Source organism: Taurulus bubalis (assembly GCF_910589615.1).
Source record: "Taurulus bubalis genome assembly, chromosome: 1".
Taxonomy (NCBI): Eukaryota; Metazoa; Chordata; class Actinopteri; order Perciformes; family Cottidae; genus Taurulus; species Taurulus bubalis.
In genome coordinates this window covers 5,412,189-5,437,111 of record NC_136589.1, presented here as the reverse complement: position 1 = coordinate 5,437,111, position 24,923 = coordinate 5,412,189, and the positions used below count along the sequence as shown (strand labels likewise).

The following is a 24,923-nucleotide window of genomic DNA, read 5'->3' as shown; positions in this document are numbered from 1 at the left end:
TACGTTAACTTAACTTCAGCTCTCGACTAATGTCAGGGTTCGGGTAACCGGTAGCTGACAGCTCTTTTTACAGCCCCAGCGCCCTAAATGTATGGAGGCTAACCATTCAATGGATAATGCTAACGCTACCATGATAGCTAACGTTAGATAGTCGACATTAGCAGTGGTTTGAACACTACCGCTATTTATCCAGGAAAAAAAACATGTCTGCGGAGCCAAGGACAAGCTGGATACTGTCAGGCACCACGGCTGCTTTGGTCGTCGCGCTTTACGTGCCCTGTGTGCAGAGAACGGTCCCCGGTGGAGACTCAGGTTGGTGCTAGCCAGTAGCCAGCTAGCTCGCGCGCTCCTCTGGTCACGTGGCTTTGTTATGTCGCCAACAGTCAGCCAATCATGTGGCTCGTTGCTGGTGTAACCGCAGCTGCTGCAGCTGGACGGGTGCTGTCCGATGTTCTGCGGGTACACGTGCATACGATTAAAAAAAAATAACTTTTCAAAGATGAGAAACAAAAGGCGTGCTTCAAGGCAACACACATAAACACACACATGCATTGCTTTTGAAATACACATTAGCAGATAACTAAAGATTCAAGAACATACAACATACACCTGCACCGTTTTCTCAATCTACTACTGAATGAGTGGCAGAATTGAATGAAGGCTAAATACATTCGAGACAATGCCTGCTGGACGAACATGTCTGGTAAATAATAAGATGTGTAAAGGATTATTTGTACCATGTGCATTTAGCATAATGACCAAACAACGCAAATGTATCCCCATGCCCTGAGATTATAATTCCATAGAGTGTATCCACCTTTGCATCTCTGCATTGTTGATAATTTGTGAAGTGTCTGTGTAATGATTTTACTGTGATTGGTGTCTTTATTGGTGAGACATTATAAAATAGTTTATATATTCAATTTTAAATACGAGTTTTGAAAGGGTCTTAAAATGTAGATAATGATTTTAGAAGGAATTCAGTGTTACTTTTGAAGGGTTGTGATAAGACGGTTTCTTTCAAATCAAAAAATGTTTTAATCATGCTCTGATGTCAGGATCAAAAACATTTTAGGCCCAGTGGATTAACATGAGTTTATGCCTTGATAATGATCACAATATTAACTTTGAGCATTTGACCCACACCTAATTTAAGTCTCCCGCACTGAAACCAAACATGTGCTATTCATAGTTATTAGAAAGCTTATTTAACTGGTTCAAAAATGTTGTCCCTTTTACATATTTACAACTTTTGCAGTTTTTTCTTCACAAGCCACAAGGAGAAAACACTAGCAGAGCATGATTTCTGATACTGAATGCAAGGCCACGGCAGGTCATATAGACACCATTTGTAATGACAAAGTATTGTTTACAGACCTTGATTTATAAACAATTTGGCTCTGTTTGTTTACATTATGTGTGTGGGAACATTTTATTTGCTCTCTTCTGTAACCAGTCTCAACAGTGGTCCCACATGCATTTCACTCAGTATCTTCCTATGTTGCAGGCCAACACATTTTACAACATTCTTGTAATGCAGTTTATGAAGGACTGCCTTGCACAATTACAAACAGTGTTTAGAAGTGATAGCAAGGTTACAAACTTGTAAATGTGGACTTGAGAGCATGAAGGCTGTGCTTGTTAGGTTTGCGCTGCTCTGGCATACACACTGCCATGGAGGGGAATGCTCATTTTGCAGAATGAAAGCGTGCGAAAAGCTCGGCCAGATATGAGTGAGGAAAGACGAGGAGAGAGCAGGCAATTGGAGCGCTGAGTAGCCCTGCTGGTTGTGCTGCTGCCGAGCGAACGGGGCCTTTGAAAAAACGGCCAGCCCCTTCGCCACAGTGTTTAGGGACCATGCAGGATGCCCGCTCTGATAGTGCCAGCTGAACACCCTTCTGAATTCTCCAGGTCTCCGTCTCTGTGTCCTAATCTCTTTAGGTGTGATGTGCCCTGGAGAGGCTTGAGCACAGCCCCGCGGGTACGCTGTTGTCTAGGAATGTGGAGTGTGGAAATGATGGGGATTATGGGAACACTGGTGTGGGTGCCCATGTTCCACTATCACAAAGACTCTTGGCACCCATGCTGCTACCCCGTTGAGTCAATATTTTCCCTTTTTAGTATTGGGGCTGCAGAACTTCATATCTGTGGCACTGAGATGGATATTTTGGCTCAGTATTAGTTATAGTTTTTCTGTGTTGAATGGTGTAAAAGTGTGCCACTACGGAGGGTAAATGAGTGAAATGAGAAACTGATGAGGGATGAGAAAGTGTGATGTAAAATGATGGCAGGTAGCTAGCTGGCGGCTCATGCCAGGTGAAATGGAGCTGAGAAAACATTTAAGCTGTGCAGGTGCAGGAGTTCTGACTTCATGGTCCATTAGAGTGATAAGAGTTAGGGCTCCTCATGTGGCAGAAATTTAGGCATAATAATTCACTGTATCGGCAAGGTTGCAAAATACGTGATGCAGCCAATGCCATCTGAAACTCAGCCGTTCTGTTCTATAACGGTTGGTGCTGCATCAGGGCACATGTCCTCGCTCTTCAAATGTTTATTTTGAACATGTAAAAACACTTTGATGCGTTGATTGAAAATAACCACCTCTACTCTGTTGCTGTTTTTAATGTTTGGTTCAAAACTAATTGAAAAGACTTTTAGCTTTTTAATGTAATTACTAGGCGTCTTACTTGTGGCTTATATGCTGGTAATAGATTGAGTACCCCGACAGTGCCGATGTAGGAAACGAGGCCACTGCTTAATTGGCTGTAGTGGATGGAAGAGATGAGTACCCATCTAGTACCAGTAGAGGGAGCTGTCTTGAACCCAAACATTTATCAATGTCATTTAATCTGAACCAAATTTCAATTTCCATGAGTGGGAGATGCAAACATTGGGTGAGAAATCAGTATAATTTGAAACGCTCTGGGTGTATTCTGGCACAAATGGGTTTGTGCCCAGATACATTAAAGCTTCCTCAAATAGCTTTTAGGGGTTTTCTTTTCACTTTGTGCTGCGCCTCACACAGAGCTTGTCAAAAAATTGTGCAACCGGCTCTTATTTTTACAGCTTACCTCATTCTGTGACTGTCACCAACGTTGCCTTTCTGTTTGTGCCCAACGGACTAAACGAGACATTGAGGCATTGGGAGTGTGGGAGCAAGAGAGAGGCACGTAGAGCAGCAGAAGAAAGAGGAAGGAAAAGGACCCTGATGCATGGGGAGGATGGGACTGGAAGCATTATTTTCACATCAGCATATGTGTGTCTTTGTGTGACAGAGCATTGGAGAGAGGGAGTCTAATGGTGTGTGTGTGTGTGTGTGTGTGTGTGTGTGTTTATATCTGTGTGCATATGCTGGAGACAGGGAGGGAGGCATCAGGGGAGAAGCGAGAGATGAAGAGAATGAGCGCGGCTCTTAGGAAATGTCACACTGGGAAGATTTGTAGGTTTTGATCCTGGCAAATTAATGCAAAACCCCAGTGCAAGTATTTGATTTGGGAAAACTTTGGGAGCAGGCTTGTCTCTTAATAATAATTATTGGGTTTACATTAATTTCCTCCCCTATTCTCTTCCACAGGAGAGCTGATCACCACTGCTTGTGAGCTGGGGGTAAGTATTAGCTGTATTGTTTAATCAATTCACTCATTAACTCTTATACGCATTAAGGAAGTTTAATTAAGCATGGGCAGAAAGCAGATTAATTTACTTTCAGTCCACAGGTTTTCCCCTTCTTTTCTATACACTTATTTTACTAAGTTGCAAGTAGAGAATGCTATAATTTGCAACCCGTTTTTCAAATCCAATTAAAGTCAATGGTAAGGCGATGGCTTTTGTAGGCTTTGCCTTATGTACGGTATAAGGCTTATTATATCCACCCCTCTTTTTTTGTGTGTGTGTGTAAGCCGCGAAGAATGAACTAAATCGGGTTAACAGTTATAATAAGTTTTATTATTTAATAAAGTTTATTACGCTGCTGTGATCCTTTTAGGGAGGCTGTGTCGGTGTCACTATGCCAGTAATCCTGCCGTTAGTGCTGCAGTCCGTGTGGCCTGCCTGTCTGCCTTTCAGGCCTCCCCAGGGCCTTGCAGTTCGTCCCTGGGCCCCAGGCTGCTGCCTCCCCCCCCCCTTCTGATCCCAAGAGCTCCAGAGTTCTGCTTCCCCATGCTCCCTGTGGCCTTTGTCCCCCGGCTGTGTCTGTCCATTCCTGTTGGCCACACAGTCCCTCCTCCACATGCTCCTAACGGATGTTACCTACCCGTCTGACACGAACACTTAGTTCACCAAGCTGTCTGTTTTCTTTCTTTTATTCTCAACATGACTTATTCTCTTTTGCCCCTTGACTTCTTCTGACCTTCATGCTCTATTCCCTGCCCCTCTCTCTGATTTGGGTGTTGTTTCTATGCTTGAATGCAACCAAGGGAGCCTTTGCTGTGTCTCAGGTGACCAGTGAGGTAGTAGCTCTCTCACCTTTCATCTTTGTGCTTATTTGAAGAGCTGCCCTTTCTCCCTGCCTGCATGGCTCATGTTATCAGTGCCAGGGAATGAGTCTGTGTTTAATGACTGAGCCCTTATCTGGGTGGAGGAGACTTAGCGGCTAATTGCTGTGATTGCCGAGATCCCCCAGGCGAGAATGACTGCGGCTTGGAGGTGGTTTGGGGGCTGGGGCTGGCGAGCACCACGTGCTGTACCACGGGCTCTAGGGAGCTGCACTGTCCTTGGGAAGAGGCCAGAGAAAAAGAAGTGAGAATAGAAAGAGAGAGAGGGGGGGGGCTCAGTTTGTCAGGCCTGAAGGGATGTGTCCTGCTTTTTCCACAACTGCAGCTCTACAGCACACCACTCCTAGCATCTACCAAGGGCAGAAGACCAACTAGATTTCCCACTCAGTCAAAGGGGACTAGTAAAGTTAACACATCCTTACTGCTTCACTCATGTTTCATGGTCACCTGTTATCGTTCTGGCTTTTGTGTCCTTGCTTTTTCTCCAGTTCTTTTCATTCCTCATATATCTTTTTAGAATAAGGTACAACATCTGCACTTTTCCCATCTTAGCTTGCCATCCACACAAGTACATCTTGAGTGAGGCATTACCTTGCTGTACTCTTGAAGCTGTGACTGTGTCTCTCATTGCATCTTGGGATTTCAATCTTATATGTTTTGTTCTTAGGTGGCTCATCCTCCAGGATATCCTGTCTTTACCCTCCTTGCTCGCCTGGCTATGTGTCTACTGCCCTCACTCTCTCCAGCCCACAGTGCCAACCTGATGAGCAGCCTGCTGGGGGCTGCAGCCTGTGGTACCCTCTGCATTACAGTCTGCAGGTATGCACAGAAAATATACATTTCCAATGTCATTTTCCACAATTTGTTGTCGTATTTGTGTTATTCCTCTGCTTTTTTAAGCATTGTCCTTCAGTAAAAATAATGCCTAGACAGGGCATTTTAAGTGGTCTTGACTTTCTTTCCTAATTGGTATCTACACACACTGTAATGTCACACGTGTGTGTGTGTATGTATTACATTTAGATCTCATTAAAGCGCAGAGGAATCTGGCAAACGCTGCACATGCATCAATCTGTAGAGAAAAAGTCAAACATCCAAGGGAAGTTGCAATAAAAAGAAGACATTTTTTTTGAGTGGAGGGGGTCTTCAAACATTCCCTTACTGACGTTTTGCATCTTGATGCTGTCTGGAACAGAGAGTGGTATTTTTGGGTCCTGACAGCGTCGTCCCTGATCCTCTGTTCAGTATTCAGGAGCAGAGCCCAGCCGCACTCCTCCCTCCCACCACCCTGCCCTGCCTGTTTACCCATCAGCCACCCATTGTGAGCGTGCGTGTGTGTGTATGTATATCACAATTATCGTGCCCTCCAACCCCTACCCCGGCATCCCTGTTCTTCTGCTCCCCCCCACCAATGCCCAGCATGCTCCCAATCCTGACATGGCACGATTTCTTATCTCCCCCTTCTTGCCTCCTGGGTCTGAGAGGAACAGGATCACTAACTCTGCTCCTCCCTCTCTCCTCTCTTCAACCCTCTCTCCCCTTGCTCAGTCATGAGCACAGTTTACGGTCTCTGCATTGCCATCTCTCTACCACCCCGCAGTTTCGCCTGCTGCTGACCCTGTCATGTAAGGAGTATTTTACCCCTTCCCTCTTTGTGTGTGTGTTTATCTCCCATGGTTGGCTGGACTACCTTACATCACCCTTTTGCTGATCTTAGTCATTTTCCACATCGCATTGTTGGTGGCAGCTTAGTGTCAACATTTTTCCTTTTTGTCACCGTTTATGCAGACTGGGGCATTTCCAAGCATGTCATCTACTTGTAATTTACTCTTCCAGAATAGGAATTGTTGAATATGATGTAATTTCGTCCTGCTGTACATCTTGGCAGGCTGTGAGGGACCCAGTTATGGTGGGGGAAAAACAGGTGAAAATGGAGATGTGTGTTCCCAGGTGCTCAGCACTGGGCCTACTTCCTGTGTGCTTGGCCAGTGTTTGCTTGGTGGCAGGTGGTCCGGAGTAGGTCAGGGTACAGGGTCAGCCCTGCCGCAGTAGGGCAGGGGCTTGGGAGGCAGTGCTCTCCAGGGGACTGGCCCTAAGCCCAGACTGCATCAGTCTTTTCATGTCTGAGAAGCAGTCAGACGAGGGCCCTACGGCTTCTCAGAGGTGAATCAAAGCTTGCCAGCTTCAACCTTTCTTCCACATATAGGTAGGAAAAGAATAAAGAGAGGACAGCAGGAAAGGGAAGGAACACAGTGCTTCTTTTGGACTTTTTGGTGTTGCCCCCCACGTCTTAATACATTTGATGAGTTATCAGTCAATTGTAGGCGTGGACTCTGTTCTTGGCCAGACATTTACAGATAGTTATTTGGAGGCCAGAAAATATCCATGCAGTATGGGTGATATTTGGCTCACAGAGTGCATGTTAACTGCAGCCCTGTTTGTAATCTCTGGGGATTTAGATCCAATTTTGGATTATGGTCAAGTAAAAAGTCATTATGAGGACCTCCAACCCCACCCACTACTCAAAAAGGGATGAAGGGTACTGAGGACTTCAGCCAGAGTACACAGTCACACCATGTAAGCTCTTAAGTATGAACGTATAATCTAAGCTTTCAATTTGAAAAATAAGCATAAAAGGTTTTAGTCATTATCTGCTCAGGGCCTAGTTTGGGATGAGCTTGTGGCTGTGGATCAGCTGGCAGACTCTGCCTGGTGAGGGGTTACTGGAGAGGGCAAAAGATGAAGAGGGTGAAAGAGTGGGGTTTCCGGATGGTCAAGACCTCCCTCTCGGTTCTGGCACAGAGGGCATTGGGTGCTTTGACCATACCGAGACGACTGGCATAGATTCCATGCCACATCCCTGCAGGGATCCTCTGGCCAGACCTTTCCCTCAGATGAAATGCCAAAACTGACCAGTTGACACCCGTTCGTACCTTCTCCATCTTTGCAGTGACGCCAGTTTGTTGAGTCTTTTCCCAACATAATTAATTCAGATATGTCATTTGTTGTTTTTGCCCCTATGAGGCCCGTTTAAACTTTTTCACTTCTTCTTATTTTTAGGTGTGCCTCAGCTGAGAAGTAGACTTTCCCCCCGCAAACAAATCATTGCTTTGTGTGATTATTTTCAGATGGCAAAATGTATTGAACTTAATACGGGTACTTGAAGGCAGTTCTGTCAAATAGTAAATTGTAAGACCTTGAAATTCATCTGGAGCATACCCAACATGGCAAGCCTTTGATGTATCAATTTAAATTAGTCGGCCAGATTGCCGTGTTTAATGTGGGGGAATGTAAGTTGATAGGCTTGGAAGCCACTTCTCTCTCTTGCATAAGTTTAAATGTAGCACTTAGCCTCCCTTTGATTTGTCAATTACAGTTCTCTTGGCTTGATCATATGGTTTGATGGCCAAATTGCTTGTCTTGTTATGTTTTCACACCATGGCCTGACAAGCCTTTGAGGATGGTGGACGTAATGATAATTACTATCGATTGCACTCGGAGGTTCACAGAAAGAAACATTTTTGCCTGTGAAACGCTAAAGGCCTCAGCCACGAGTCTCTGGAGGAATGCACCCATCATAGCGGGATAATCCAGACAGCTCGGTATTTTGTGCTCTCTCGTTTTGCAGTTTATCTGCTAAAGCTGCTCTGAATCTCTGCTACCTGAGAAGAATCTCTCTCCATTCCCGAGCTTATCCCGAGAAACCAGGAGCAGACACGTTAGCGCGCTGACAGCCGTCAGAGCGGAAAAACAACCTTGCAACGCTCAGTCATCAGCACTTTTTGTTTGATCACATGATTACATAACGGGGCTGTGGACGCGCACCAAAGGTGCCCGGTCTCCCCTTTTCCCTGGCGGCTCTCGAAACAAAGTGCACACCTGCGAGAGGCTCCCCCACCAAGAGCTGGCCCATGTGGCACAGCTGATACCTCAGTGGACCGGAGGGTGGGCGTGGTGCCATCCCCAGCTCCTTATAAGGACCTTCACCATATGGTCCTGGTGGCGCCTTCCCTCCTCGCTCAGGTGGGTTGTTTTTCCACAGGGGTGGGTGGTTCCATGTAACTTGTTGGGGTCATGTCAGGAGCAATGTGTGTGGGGAACGTTGTTTTGCAGCCATTTGCTCAGTTTTGTTTTGTTCTCGGAAACAGCTGAGTTTTTGGGGTCAATGTTCTCACCTCTCCCTGCAGGTGTCAAAGCTGCCCCTCCCTCTCACATCTGCTATGGTCAGATACAATCACCGTCCCAAGTGGCAATAGAGAATACACCCATTCCTATTTTCTGCAGAACACAATTTTACTTTTGTCTATTTAAAAGGCCCAAATCTCTGGACCTTTTGTTCCATTTCTGCTGTATCTCATCCGTCATATTGTAGTCCAACAGACCTCTTTTACTCCCCCCATCCTCAGCATGACCAATGGTTCCCCCAGGACTCTTCCTCTAATACAGTTAAACAGATGTCTAATGAAGATGTTATTTCCTCATTACTGGTTATGGGATGGGGATAGAGAGGAGGAGGAGGAGGGAGGAGGGCTAGATAGACAGCAGAATACAGTACCAGTTTAATATTCCTTTCGCCCGTGGGCTCGAGATTGTGTCTGCCTCGGACGTCAATATTACATTCCTCACCCACCACAGGCAGTCTTAATAAGGCACCCGGCACGGAGACGGATCAGACTCGGCAATTACAATTCACCCAGAATTAGTTAATGGAATCTATACAGCAACATTTATGTATCACGGGTGTGTGCCTAATGACTCTGTTGGAAAAAAACAGCAATAAAAATGGCATTCAGGGAATTGCATAAACACAGGATTTTTGTAAATTGTTTTTTTCCCTCTTCCTGTAATTTTTGTGTGTTGGGTGGAGATTAAGATGGCATTCTGGAAGAAATTGTCATGTCAGTGGCTGCATTGTTTGAGCAGAATTGTGGTGATTAATTTTACACGCACTTGGAGCACTGGAGCTCTCCCCTGGAGGAGGGGTTTCTGAGCGGGAGCGCCGGGACCCTTCTTTACCTCCTCTCTGCTCCAGCAGGCAGCCTCTTCTCTGCTCTCCGGATGAGGCAGGACAGACGGGGAAGTGCCTGGTTTGGTGACTTGCTGAAAATTAGGCTGTGGCATCACGGACCCAAATATACAGTTATGAACAAGAATTATGGCAATACCTAAAAAAGTATATAATATGTGTTATATTTATCTCCATAATAATAATAATTATTTTGGTAATGTTTCTTTTGGAAGATAATTTCACACTAAATTATTTTGAAAAAAGTAAAAACACTCATTGAGTATTTTATATACATATACATATACATATATACATTATTGAACTAGCCTAACAAGTTCAAAATGGTATGTCATGATCTGTAATAAATCTGTAAAACAACTGGGTAATATGGCTGAAATCAATATCGTTATTTTTGATATAAATAGGTATGATATGGAAAATGTTTAGTTTAGTCAGTGCAATTAAAGATGTTACACTCTTATGCTCTTCACACAACATTTGTATTATTAGTAATATATCATTTTGCTAGTCTTTCATTACAAGTAGTTTTAAATCATTAACTTAGAGGGGCACTCCAGTGATTTAGTTTTGCACGTATGTAAAGTTAGGGGATTTACAAGAGATGCATTTGAATACAGAATTGTCAAAATCAAAGCAGCAGAGGACGAGATATTCTGACATTTAGTGGCAGGTATAAATCAACCCACCAAAACAGACGTCATGCATCTGTTTTCACAAGCTGCTAAAATGAAAACACAAAATGATCATATTGCTATGACACAATTCCACTGAAAGACATTTTTGCTCGACCCTAATCCATACACTGACTGACTTGAAAACACTTTGTGGTATTTAAGTTAGTATTTGGTTTTGTTTATTTAAAAGCTTAAATGTGTATATCAATTGCTGCTTGGCTTTGAAATGTCAAAGCAGTGCACCAGACACTTACTGTCACATAATAGCTGCTAAGTACCCTGCCTGGTGTCCCTGCCAGCGGAGAGCCCTGGGGTGTCGGCGAGGGCCAGCTGGAAACCTCTGTCTCAGCCCGAGCAGGCCACCTCCTCTCTGGGGCTCTCGACCCTCTTCAGGAATGTGTGATTCTTTTCCAGCGCTGCCTCCCCAAACCACCACTCGGTTAGAGAACAGTGCGGCGCTGATCCGCGATGGCACAGCTGTGGTATTGTCTGTTCCCTAGGGTGGTGTGACAGTGCCTCCATTGGCCAGCTCCATTGTGAAGCCTCAATAGTGCAGAGTGCTGGTGTAGGCTTTTTGTGTGCTGTTATTTAGCACAGACGACTGGTGCTGGCACGCCTCTGGCCCATACTGTAGAACGGAGGGGTAAATGAGGCAGGTCCCATTTTGACACTTCAAAGTGATTATACTGAGCTTTTGTTGTGTCCTTGAAGGGGGCATTGCTTACCAGAGCCCGTTGTATCATTGTCATTCATTAGTTTTCTATTTACCTTTGATCTTTCTGTTTGTTTTTAAGAATAGTTTGGCATTCAATATTTTCTATTTCACCATTTTCATTCCTTAAGTATGATTTTTAGCACACATTTTTTTCTTTTTTAACAATTGCCAAGTTTGTGCTTCATTCCCGTCGTTATGCATACTATTTGTCATTGGGTTAATTACCCAAGTGATGACGCAGACATTTTGGCAGGGCGGATGAATTCAGGGTAGAATGCTCTCGTTGTCAGCCATGTTATTCTTCTGCCACGTCTCAACCAGGCCATTGTCACTGAGCCACAACATTTCAGCACAGCAGCATCCTGCACCGCATTGAGTTGTGATAACAGGGAACACGGCCACACTGGTGTCAGAATGTGTCCTGCTTTATCTGTGCGCCCTGGGAGCAGCCTGGAGAATGAGCTGTGGAGAGGCGGAGAGGCTGACTGGGACCCAGGTGGTCCCGCGCAGACAGACAGGTCATTTACAGCCTGCACTGTACACACATCACTGGGCTCTTACACACTGACAAGCTCTAACAGAGAGATGTGTCAGGCATTTGAAGAAAGAAGTTGAAGAACAGGAATGTGCATGTGTGCATGTTTGTGTGTGTCTCTGAAAATGTGCTTCCTGACTATCAGACGAGGCTTCAGAGGCAGGAACATACTCGGTGTAATAACCTCCCCACGACTGTTGTGCACCCAGTGCTGCCCCAAAATCAGCCCCCCTGCTCAGTGTATGAGCTGTGGGTTAATTGTCATGCAGGGAGGTAACATTCTGGGTGCGGGGGGTCTCTGCACCTCAACAAAAGTCCCCATCTGCCCCATCCCTCTTCATCCTCCCTTCAAGTTACAACTAATTCCTGGAGCGGTGCAGCGAGGAAGACGCTGCTATCTCTTATTAAGACCCACTCCTAGACGCCCAATCAACACAGTCCACCCCCTCTTTAAGTGCACACACACACACACACACACACACATATACATATTCATTCACCAAGCTCGCCTTACAGTGAACACAGAGGAAAAATAGTGAAGGGAAGGAGAGAGAAAACCCAAGAAAAAAGGGGAAGTAGTCAGCAAGCAAGAGTTTTTTTTTCCACCCTGCTCTCGCTCTCGCTCTCCTTTTTTTCCTGATTTACCGCGCTTTCCTCAGAAAGCTCCATTGTTCCCCTAGCCTAAGTCTCATCAGGCCTTTTGTGGCTGACTATCACAGCGGCAGGCAGAGAGCTGGAAATGTATAAATGGTATCATGCCTTGTGATTAATGGCGGTGCTTATGAGTCAGGTCTGATAACGGGCCTGCTCTCTACTCAATTTCAGATACCGTTAATGGAATCTGTCTTCTGCGATTGTAATGTGAGAGCGCCTAATTTGCTATGGAGCTTGAAGCTGTCACCGGCAAGGGATTGTGGGGTCATAAGGGACCTGGCAGCCGTTTGGCCTGCAGCTTGTATCTGCGGCGCTGAATAGAGCAGCTCTCTGCCTGTCAGTTAGCTGATAGGCTGATGAGGACTCTAAGCCACTCCACACAATGGCGGAAAGGGCCATACTGCCTGACTTCCCTAATTGTCGAGCCTGCTCATATTTCAGAGCCAGCATGCCGGGGACTGGGCTGGTTTTTTCTCTCTCCTCCTTTCTCTTTTTTCCCCTCTCTCTTCTTGAACTTTTTTCTTCCCTTTTCTATATTTCATCCTTTATCCCGCATACTGTCTCACCCCTTTAACGCACACTTCTCTGCACTATTTTTCTTTTCTTTCCCTTCGCCCCATCATTTGTCGCCCGCCCCCCCCTCCCTCTCTCTCTCTCTCCCCCTCTGTCTCTCATTTTAGTAAGTGGTGGGTCTTAGCGTATGACAGATTATCCCAAGTTTGCTTCAATTACCGCAAAGGAGATGGAGACAGTACAGGAGAGGAGGAAGGGGAAACTTTTGTGCACACATTATATTTAAGAAGCTGAGGATAAAGTGCTATCTCTACCACGGTGGTTTCTGTGCCCGTCTGCTCGAGATCAACCGTCTGCGAGGGAGGGAGTTCTCATGATATGTGAATGGCCCAATTCACTGGGTGTTTTTCAAGGTCTTGTCCGAGAAGCAAACTTGGGTCAAGGGAAGATTATAACGGGTCCCCAAATTAGTCTGGGGGAAGTGTTGGCTTTTGTTACGGTAAAAAATAAAGAAAAATGTGTGAAGCTGCTGACTTTGTTGTTTTGCCTTTTGTGACCAGAAAAAAGTGTAACTTGGATCAAATATAATAAAAAAAACACTTGAAGTTCTGTAGCCTTTTAAAAGTGACTAAGATCAACTAAGGCTTGGATTGGTATATTTAAATATTGAGCTGTCTGATTACTCAGCTTGCTTGGAATCAGTTACCGGATGTGATTTTTAAATTCACTCAACGTGTTCCTGGGTTTGTTGTTTATAGTTGTTCATCACTACGAAGGCGTCTCCTCTCTCACTGTCAGGTTGGCCGGCCCCGGCCCCGGAGCAGTGCTGGCTGGAGGGCTCTTCGCCGTGTCCAGGCTGAGCTGGCAGTGGTCCATGGTGGCCGAGGTCTTCACCCTCAACAACCTTTTTGTTGGTCTGCTCTTCTTCTTGACTGCCAGCTTCCACTGTGCTGAAAACGCCACCCAGAGGCGGAAGGTAAATCTTCCACCCACTGTGTCGTCCCGTCTTTCAGTTTCCTCTGATCACTCCGTAGATGCCGTACTAAAATGCTTGAACCTTGTCAGATTGCACACTGGGGAGCGCTATGCTGTGGCTTGGGGCTCTGCAACCAGCACACCCTGGTGCTGTATGTACTGGTCATCATTCCCTGGGTCCTTCACCGACTTTACTCTCTCAGGGTGAGTTCTGGGGTCTTTTTTAACAGAGTTTAAAGAGGTGTTTAAGAAACCTAAAAGCAGGCAAGAAAAGGATGATTTTAAAGAGTCAGTATCCCATCTATAGTGTTGGCACTTACCATACATACTCTATATTAAATACTCGTGTAAAAACAGAAATCTGAATTATTTGGGATGCTGCTTTTTTGAATGTGGGTCAGGTTTTACTTTCATTTTGGAGAATATAAGAACATTGAGAACATTTCTCTCGAAACAATATCAACAGGAGCTGACTTGGCGGGGCGTTGTGTCTCTGGGAGCATGTTTCTTCGCTGGCTTTCTGCCGTACGTCTACCTGCCCATCTCCTCCTACCTCAACACAGCCCGCTGGAGCTGGGGCGACCAGACCACGCTGTCAGGTCTGCTAACTCACCTGCTGAGGGCTGAATACGGCACCTTCAGTCTGGTACGTGCGGCTTGCCCTGCTATGATGAAACTAAAACTAACACACTATAGATTTTTTTTTAAATGATGTGCCATTAGTTCGTACATGTGCTCTTGTCACATTTCACCGTGTATAACAATTGTTTTCATTGTATTATTTTTTTGTTTGCAGGCAAAGACGGAGAGCTCTGTAAACCTGACCTCGATGCTAAAGTGAGTCTGCTTGGCCCTTTATTGTACACACATTTTAAATACTAAACGCACTAATCACATATTTTGAATTTAATTGAACTGGTTAAATCGGTAGGGACGTGATTTATAAAAAATGATAAGAACAAACTTTATTACATCATCACTGTATGCAGGTGTACACATGGGTCTACAGATGGAGGACCCAACCACTCTTTGTGCTGGGTTTGGTGTTTTCTCCCCAATCTGTTCCCCATTTCTGCAGCCCATCTCTCTCTCTTCCCTCTCTTCTCCCCAGCAGCTTTTGTTCTTCCCATTCCACTCTCTCCCATCAAAGCAGAACTGAACCTGCTTAGAGAGCCAAATCGCTGTGTTCTGTTTCTCCAGCAGTTTGAAATGATCACTCAGCTCTGGTGTTTAAGCGTGACAAGCTGTGATGACAGACACTGCAATAGAGCTGGAGAAATTGTATTTTTCCACTCCAGCAACCCCCCACCTCCTCCACCCGATCCCCTCCCCTGCTCCCTGCCTCCACCAGCACCGCAGTCATCCCACTCCTGGTATCTTTCTCCAGCTGACGGGATGTGGGTGCATGTGCGTCTTAAGACCCCCCACTACCAGCCCCCCCTCTGCCAGGCACCCACCCCTTCCCATCACCCCTGCTGCTTGATGGACAAGCACACCTTCAAGATGGGGAAGAGAGGCGAACATGACAGGCATGTCGCACTGGAGACGTAAACCCACTGGAGAAGCTGACACACACACACACACACACACACGCCCACAAACACACGCTGGTGAGCACATTCACACATAGTGTACATTGGGAGATATAGAGACTCAATAAGCTGTCAAATAGAGATGGGTATTAAGGAAGAGGCAGGAAACTATCTCTCTGCTCTGAGCAAGCGGTCTGTGACTGACGGGCACTGTGAGGAGAGGATGGGGCAGCGGGGGGTTGGTGACACAATCATTCCCATCTGTCAATCCGATTGGATGAAGGAGCAAACAGTCCAAGGAGTATGTTTTGACAGGGGATGTAGGGCATTTGATAATTAGTGTCCTTGAGTTCAGTAGCAGCGAGGGTAATTGAGCTTGTCTTTGGTGTCCATCATATACTGTAAGTCATATGTATGTGTGTGTGTGTGTGTGCAGGGCCCAGTTGAACCACTGCGTGGAAGACCTTTCGTTTCCTGCTCTGGTGCTGGCAGGAATGGGCCTCCTCCTCTGCTCATGGGACAGGTAGGATGAGTGAGACGCCAGCATACAAATCACCAAAATCTGTCAGACACATCCCAGCAGCCACTTCAACCAAAATCTAATCCCCTGCAGTAAAAGACAGGGAACAAAACCACTGACAAAATGCTGATCTTTGAAAAAGAGAATACAAAAAGCCACTGAGGCACCTAACTGTCAAGCTGTCGCAACGCTTCACATTCAAATGAAGAGAGGTTGATGTGTATTTGGGATTTTCAAAAACATGTTTGTGTGTACAAGTAAGTCGCTGCTTGTATTTATCTGTATGTGGCAGTGTGATCCAGTAATTCATTACAGCAGTGCCTTTTTCGGGGTCTGTGGGGTGGAGCTGATAAAGCCGAGCGAAGCCCCGGGCTCTCTCGTGCACTGGCCACCCCCCGCTACCTCCTCTCCTGGGGTGCACTTTGATAAAGTTGGCTGCATGCACACGCAGATGAAAAAGAGCAAGGTCATTTCATAGGATGCCAAAAGGATGCCGTGCAATTTCTAATTTACCTAATGTTTAACTATGGAGTGGAACCCATCAGATCAATTTGTTGGAAGAAAAACCAAAAGTAACTTTCTCTGGCTTGAAAGTGTCTCTTTTGGTTCAGATGATGATTTGTTGTTGCCACAAGGGTAACGTGTTTTCTTTTTAGTGCATAAGTACATTTTACAGCTGTACTGTAATGAGTTTGTGATTCAGCGTCTGGCACCAGCTCATTATGACTCAGTCTGCATTAGAAAATCAATCATGCACCTCTTAGCGGGAGTACACATTTGCTCTGAGGCTTGCGATCTCTCTCCTTGCTTTAATGTTTTATGGACTTATTCAAAACAAGTATATTTTTTACAGAGGAAACAGACAATGTCATATGCTGGGTCTAAGACTATACAGAACAAAATTCATAAAGTGATCATGAAGAACAATCATTTGTATAGAGCCGGTCCTCTCTCCTGCCATGGCCCTGCTGATGCCCCTCCTCTCCTTCTGCTGACATGGATCATGGTTATCTGGATCGTGGTCCATGCCTAGTACTCATTATATGAATAATTTCTGTCATATTCATTGACTTTGCTGTACACATGACATCTATTGCTTCCGTCCATCTGGGGACAGGGATCCTCCTCTGTTGTTTTTTCAGTTTTTTTGGGGGGAGTTATTCCTGTGAGAACCTGGGACAGGGATGTCATACGTGTACAGATTGTAAAGCCCTCCGAGGCTAATTTGTGATTTTGGGCTATACAAAATAAACTGGCCTCTCTTTTTCTAGGAGGTGCCGCTCGGTGTCCTGGCTGTTTGCTGCCATGCTGGTGGTCTACTCACTGTTTTTTGCTTGGAGAGCCAACCTGGACATCAGCAGACCCTTACTGCTTGGAGTGGTGAGCTACGAGACTTCAACTCAATTTGACATCCTCTCTTTAAGCCAAGGTGTTTCCATTGTTTTCAATTATCGGAAGTTGTCTAAAATGTGTGCTTATACGTTGAATTACAAATACGTTTACATTTTTTATATATGAGAGAGCTAAATACAGTCGGCAGTACACACACATATAGAAATAAAAGTACTGAAAAATAAGTATATTTTATCTGATCTTGAATTAATAAACTACAGGAAACACTAGTGCATGTGTGTTTGTTTGTCTGTATTCACATGTATGCTCACTTCCTGCAGGTTGAGCGTTTCTGGCTGCAGAGTGATGCTGCAGTGTGTGTGCTGGCAGGCCTCGGCTTGAGCCGGACACACACTGAGCTGGAGAGGAGGCTGGGCTGTGGGGGGTTGTGGAAGACCGCAGGCTGGGTCCTCACCGTGGCTCTGCTGGCACATATGGTGCACACCAATCACAGGTGAGCGTGGCTCTCAGCTACTGTTGGGTGTGATGAAAACATACACTATTGCCCGTAAATATCAACAATATTACATGTTTTTCAATGAAACAATTACAGCATTTTTTCGTTGGTGTTAATATTCATTTTGGATGAACAGTGTAGGACTCAAAGTCCTTTTTACAGTGGCCCTAAGAGCCCAACTCACTGCAAATAGACACAAGCAACCAACTTGAGACGCATGCGCAGCATTTAGAAGAAACGTCTGCAAGAAGTTCACAAAACAACAGGAACTGTTTCCAGGGGACACTGAAAAGTGATGCACATGGCAGGGGCACGCGTGTTGTTGCCATAGTTTTTGTTGTGTGGTATTGGAGAATGAGCTAAAATGTACTTTTATTTTTGCTAATATTCACATTGTGATCCCATTATTCAGATATTATTGCCGATTACAGATCTGCGGTTAATCTAGTCTGTTAGCCTGTTGCTTATTATTAGACTGCTAATTCAAATAATTAGACAAAATAAACACAATTAATGATGAAACAGGTTAACATGTGCTGGCTATGTAATATTTACTTGCAGAAACTGTAATAGGGACAAGCTAAATTAAATTGCCTGATTGTAATGCTGAAATGACTAATAAAATGATATCCCTTTGCTCAATTTGTTTATCAGTTAACAATTAGGTAAACCTAGCTGGCAATACTTCAATTAAGTAATCTCCAATGGGGGATACTAATACTAGTAACACAACTCTGCCTATGGTGCAATGTATTAGTTGGAATTGACAGTCTAATAATATGCAACAGACTTATGCGAATGTTTTCAGGGCCACCGTACTGTTTGTTCTTGGGTTGTTTCATTTAAAAAAAATTTAAATGGATCCACACAATAAACGACTGCCCTTAAAGGACCGTTTTCTGTTCGGGCTAACACATAAGACACAAGACAGTTTTGTACCACAGGAAAGATTGTGATTACAGCACAAAAATGAACTTGACAAAAGGTACACACAAAATGGTCACACATCATTTTAGCTGCATTGTGTTGTACTTCTTCATGCTGTCGGTGATTTCAAGCTGTTTTTATTTGGATGTTCTGATATCAGAAACAAGTCAGTCATTTACCTATGTAACCAGTTTTACAGTATCCCTGTTGCAAACACTACACTAGAACCACATGTCCCAAGTTACTTTTAAATACTTCTGATGAGTAAAGTTAAAGTGAAATAAAAACTCTCCTCTCATTCTAGTTCCTTCTGAAATCCCCATGCATAAGTTTTCCCTGAGTCAACCTGATTTGTTTCTCCTCTGAGCTTCATACCGCAGGTCTGAACTCCACATGTCAGGTTTTTCTCTGCTCACCCCATGGTAGGGGCTAAAGAGAGGCACGGTTAGCACATAGATTCCACTCACAGAGCTCAGTCTGAGATGTTAGCTGTCCGAGAAGGCAGATTACACCAGCGTAGTGCTGGGGAGTGCCAGACAGCCATCACTGAGCGGCTTTGATCAAAGGGAGAGCATGGCCTGTGCTGTCAGACCCATCACACCTGTCTCCCCACGATTAGATAGGCAGCCACAGCACTGTGCAGAGGGGAAGGGGCGGGGGCACTGACAACTTACCCTCAGAGCACCTTGAATGCGTACCTACAAACACTCACATACACACAGTTGTACACATATCACACACTTCTAAACGGGAGTAAGGATGCACGCAACACCATTTTTAAATTCAAGTAAACACAACTTGTGTTTTGATGATGTTATACAGTGTGATGGTGTGTGTGCTGATGATCCTAAGGGAGTGCGATCAGAGCAGGAACAGTGTGGTCGAGAGGTTCGGCAGGGAGCTTCTGGCCTCTGTCCCAGCGGACTCCATCATCCTGACGAGAGGAGATCTGCCTGGAAACTCTCTGCGCTACTTGTGCTACTGCCAGGGTGTACGGCCCGATGTCCGGCTGGTGGACCAGGAGGTCAGAGCTGGGGTTTCTGTCTTTGTCTTTGTTGAACTGTTTTCTGACATTTTTGATATTTGATACAAATCTAAAGTAAGAATGAAGTCATAATCAGAACTAATAATGTCAACTCAAGTAGTTCAATTACTATTGCAAACGTAGGGAAACAAATAGGAATAGTTGCTGGCTAACCAGAAGTTAAACATTAATGCATTGTGTGTATTAAAATTGAAATGCAAAAAATTAAAGAGATTTGTGTAGAAAATTATATCTTTTGCTAAAATTGCAATCTACCTAGGCTGTGTTATAAATGCTTGACATTATACAAAATACAATAAGTTAGTGCTAGACGTAAGGAAGCCTTTGAGTTTGGCATGTATTCATTATGTAATCATACGTTTGTATATCTCTTCAGCATCGCAATCATAAACGGCTTTAGTGAAAACAAGAGCCTCCAATATTAGACTTTTATAACCTCAAATGTGCTGTAAAGCCACTGGAATAGCCAATAAGCCCTTTTCTTTAAGTGAATTGTACACTGCTAATCATAGGGATACAAATAATTGAACAGAGTTGGTGGTCCTCTTTCTTCACTCTAGATGATGACATATGCTTGGTATGTGGCCAAGCTGGCGCAGCACCACCCTGGGGTGCACTTCCCTGGCCGCTGGTGGGACCCGGTCCACCCTGAGGAGAAAGACACCTTCAGTCTGGAGCAGTTTCTGTCCCACAACACACAGTGAGTCACTTAGTCACAAGGAGAGCGCCGAGACCGAATAAAAGGGTGGTCCGAACAGATAAATAGAAGAGTGTAAAATGGAGAGAGAGTGAATTGGGAGGCCAACAATGGCCCAAATGAACAAGTGGGTGATCTAATGAGGCAGAGATCAGTAGGATGAGTGCAGGGAGAAGATAAATCCGTAGATCTGTTGAGGCCATAAAAGGAGTTTGATGAACTGCAGAAGTGGACTAATCTACTTGATTTGGTTAAACAGTCTCTGGTGGACTCATTGCGGCTCCCTGCTCTCGCCACTCACTCCAAGAGGAATTTAGACACAGGAACTGGCTGGAGACCTGTTAATACCAAGCCCACCAGGGGGCAGTGTTTGCCAGGCCAACATGCCAGTCTCTCAGCGGGGCAACACTGACCTGTTGGATTAACCCTCAAGGCCCAAGTTTTTGGAGACTGTAGGGACGCTAGGCAGTGTTGGGATGGGAGGAAAGGTTTGGCGGCACCAGCAGCTACCTGGGGAAAGAGGGGTGTTTACCTGAATAATAATTGAGGAAGTGAGAAAACCTCTTTCCGATGTTTTCTGCAGGAGAGATGTGTTCGCCTGCATTGGCCTATCTGAAGGAGACCCAAGCTGGGAACATAGTTTCTCTCGTTGGCCGCTGGGTGTGTGTGACTACATGGTGCCGGTTCAGAGGCAGTTTCATCCTGAAAGGTGGGCCCATCGAACCCGCAACATCTACAACTGGAGTGAGCCACACAACAGGTGCATACACAAATATACACGGTCATTAACATCTCCCCACAGGTAAGGGTTTACCCCCGAAACATAACGTTTTCCCCTTTAAGCCTCTCCAGTTGAAGAAAATAGCCTTATTCCACACTGTTTGACAATAACATAAAGACCCTATATCGACTTGTTCCACCTCTCCATTGAAGCTATATGATGGCATTGAGTGAAATATTCAAACACGAAAATCCATGTTTTTTACAGGAGAAATATTCTCCGCCTTGTGCATCATTTTATACACCGCTAAAGTTCAGCCTGACATATTTATCTCTGAAAACTCTGGGATCCCGACTAGACTTTCTGTAGGTTTGAACACTGCTTAGCTCCACAGAATGAGTTTGTAAAGACTCAGTGGCAAGTCAGTGTTTTTTTTAAGAGGTTTAATTTGCAGGATGTAATTTCCAGGAAATACGAGAAGAATCCTGATGCATATTGTTTTTACAACTCATGATCTTCCGATGCCACTAGAAATATTCACCCAGAAATATAATAACTAATGAGTCCTCACCGGGTATTCATCGCCAGTACCTCCTTGCCCCGTCGTCTCTCTGTGGTCTTTTCAATCCCTCTTCCAAAGACTCCACAGAGCTTGTCTCAGTGAGGTTGTCCTCTGTTTCCCATGCTGTGATCCAGGTCTTTGTGAATGCAACCAGAGCAAGACATTAGGCCCTCGGCATTCTGAAATGAGACTGGAGATGAAAAATAATGAGTTTCTCATTGCATTTTGTCAATAACTGTGTCAAAAGTGGAATTAGTCAAAGCTCCATATTCTGCTGCTGTTGCCAGCAGCCCTTCATTCACTCAGATATCCACGACTGAATACTGTGACATTATTTCCTGCACCCTCACGACAAGCGTGTCCGCCGATGCCCACAAGCCAAATATTAGCTCGGGAACCCTGCTAAAATATTCTTTTGAAGAAGAGGTCAAGTGTTTACAGTCAACAAAGTGAAAAAGGGAGATGTGGTTTTACTCCATGTCTAATGTGCTCGCTAGTATTGTTGCTCCGTCATTTAATGTTTATGCAGCAAAGATTGATATTTAGTGTATCAAAACCTGCACAGTCGAGTGTAACAATATATTCACATAAATAATCATTTATAGTTAGTGGAACTGTGCACAAGCCAGAAGCTGTTTACATATAAAAATATATATTTTTTTTCATGTGTGAGCAGTTTCCATCCTGCGTCCTGGGAGTGTGTCGCTAATGAGGAGATGTGGCAAGCCAGGTACAGTCAACTTTTTACAAAAGACATTGGTTTCCTCTTTGAAGAGGTTGTATACTTTAGTGTGCAGATAAAAAGCTGCGTCACGATGCATACCAGCTCGCTAGCACATCTCCATAAACCAGTCTGGTGTGGTAGAGCATCTACATGTACATTCTATTTGGTGGCGGCATCTACATAAATCACTCCATTGCAGTGGTGCGTCTGTGAGTGTGGATCTGCATGGCTCATCCATCCAGCACTTAGCCCTGAGCCTGCGTGCTTTGTTTCAGGATGAAGACGGCTTTCTTTCTGTTTGACCTGGCAGAAAGGATGCAGGGAGAGGGGAAAGCTCGCCTGTTTGAGCTGTCTTACACTGTGAGTCTGACCTCAGCACACACGCAACAACACTCTCATTTACCAGAGTGCGGCAGATTTAAGTTTGACGTATTCAGGGGCTTTTATTTTTATTTTGTATGTATCATCTGTTATTGTCTGTGTGTGTGTGTGTATATATATGTATGCATGTTTTCTGGACAGCTGTATAAGGAGATTGTGGAGGCCCACTCGGACTACCCTCCAAACTGGGACAAGAACCTTGCCCTGGCCTGCGAGAAGCTGCTCCGATCAGGTCACCGGGGCTACAGTCCAGACAGCCTGCTGACCTGCTGCACCCAGCACTTTAGTCTCTACTTGGAGAAGGAACCCACAGATCCCCAGGCACCTGCCATACGCTCTGCCATTACAGACCTGCTCAAAGAGAGGGACGAGCTCCGCCGGAGCTGGAGGCAAACCCCATAACAAGACCCAGAGAGACCGACGTGGAGCCCAGCTGATGTGCAAGGCACTGGGGATGAAAGCTGAGCCAATGTACCTTTCCTCATGGTTTGAAGGTGCTGCTCCAGAAGGCTAGAATGATGTTTAGTTTGAGTTTTGGCCAAATGGACTCATGAGTTGGGAGTTCGGAGGAATGGTGATGCAGACAAACTGGGATTTAGTGATCAAGCAGAACTCTGCACAAAGGACAGAGAACTACCACTCGGCAAAGCTTCATTTGATGAACCTTTACAGTTGACCGGGGACAGAGCGTGACTCTAGGAAGCCTCGACTGACCCCAATCAAACTGTGCATGCTCCCCTTAAAATCACCCATTCGATTGCTTTATCGTTATATCTCGCTCTTTTTTTCTTCTCTCCTCTTCTGCTCTCACAGCTTTTAACTTGCTGATTATTGTTGCCTCAGCCACTGCTCCACTTCTCTTTTTCTCACATTAGGACGGCAAGGCCGAGATTGAGGGAAAACCAATTTGGGGGCAGAAATGGGGGATTAGAGCGACTGTTTAATCTAGGACAGACTCGTGCTGTACCACACAGTCCTCACTCCGTATAACCAGCACTACCCACCCACCCACCCCTCTATCCTCACATCAGTGTATCTTAGATGGTCCTTTAAATGTTTAAAACCTAATGGATTCGATGGGTGTTTTTTCCCCCTCTCTTGCTTCATAACGGGAGGGCTGTAATCCCTCTTGGATTTATATGAAATGTCACAATGCCAGGGACCCTTTTAGAGGTGCATATCTGTTTGAATGTGTTTTGATTTGTGTTTGCACATTGATGCAGTGTTACACACTGCTTTTGTAAATGCTGGTGCTGAACCTCCCGGCCATGAAATGTGTTGCACAGGGGTGAAACCGGTCCATCGCCATAAGAGCCATAGAACACCGCTGGAGGAGCCTGCTGACACCACTAGAAAGCGTAGGACAGAATAAAGTACTTTTCTCAGAATGTAATCTTCCCTCTCTGTTTGCAGGCCTGGTTAGCGACTGTCAGCTGGCTGGATGATGAGATTTGACCTGCTGTAGCACAGATGGTTTCTCATAGAAAGAAGGAAATATGTCACTCTACTTTTCTAAATATTTCAATAAAGATTCTGTATATTTGACGAGGCCTACGATATAGATCAATATTTTTGTGTTTACATTTCACACATTTGCTGTTTCTTGTCTCCTGCCCTCCTGTTATTTTTACTTTACTTTCTTCCTGTCTTCCCATTTTGTATCCCTCTCTTGTCTCCCACCCTCTCATCCCTTTCCCTAACCCCTCTGTTCCTCTCCTCTCCCCGGTCTCTGAGAGTCAGTTGCCCACCCTAAATCAGCAAGCTGCCGAGGATTGTGGGAACCCATGGAATCGCCGTGACCAGGGATGCAGGCAGGGAGCCACGGCAACGCTGGAATGTGGGGCGTCTGAGGAGATAAGAGCTGTGAGCCCAGCCAGGGAGAGGGGAGGGATGCAGCGAGAGAGGAGCAAGAGGGGGGTGGGGGGGGGAGGAGGGGGAGGCAGAGTGAGGAGGGTGAGACGGAAACAGGGAGTGCAGCAAGTCTGTGAATGGAGAGACAGAAGCACAACACCATAAACAGCCCAGAGAGCAAGACGGAGTGAGACAGAGAAAGAGGGGCGGAGGACTTAGGGGGGCACACACTGGAGATGGGAAGCCAGCCTTATTCCTCTTTGCATTTCATTTACATCCCTGGCCGTATCGACCAATCGGATTGGGAGCAAAGCCCAGGGCTTAGGAGGGGAATAAAAAGACAAAATGCCTTTGCTGCTCTCATCCCTCCCTGATAATACCCCTTCTGTTTTTCTTTTCTCTTTTTCTCCCGTCTATAAGTAGATACTGTCCGAAATGCCAGCGGAAAAGCGACACCTCCGCTTGCTGTGTATCTCAGATAGACCGAGCGGGAGCAGGGGCTGAAAAGACAGCTTTAGCAACTGGG

The 24,923-nt window shown here is 45.3% G+C and overlaps 1 protein-coding gene across 1 annotated transcript; it reads left to right on the top strand.

Annotated features, from left to right (window-relative positions):
• Positions 1 to 203: 203 nt before the first annotated feature.
• Positions 204 to 22,948, top strand: tmem260 (transmembrane protein 260; the record flags this gene model as incomplete). The annotated part of the gene is made up of 16 exons (XM_079215662.1): positions 204 to 312; positions 3,575 to 3,606; positions 5,161 to 5,312; positions 13,412 to 13,589; positions 13,679 to 13,792; positions 14,055 to 14,234; positions 14,385 to 14,425; positions 15,557 to 15,643; positions 16,912 to 17,020; positions 17,314 to 17,486; positions 19,269 to 19,440; positions 20,022 to 20,161; positions 20,742 to 20,918; positions 22,118 to 22,171; positions 22,441 to 22,525; positions 22,688 to 22,948. The coding sequence occupies 16 exons, from the start codon at positions 204 to 206 to the stop codon at positions 22,946 to 22,948; spliced, it is 2,064 nt and encodes a 687-aa protein (XP_079071788.1).
• Positions 22,949 to 24,923: the final 1,975 nt, after the last annotated feature.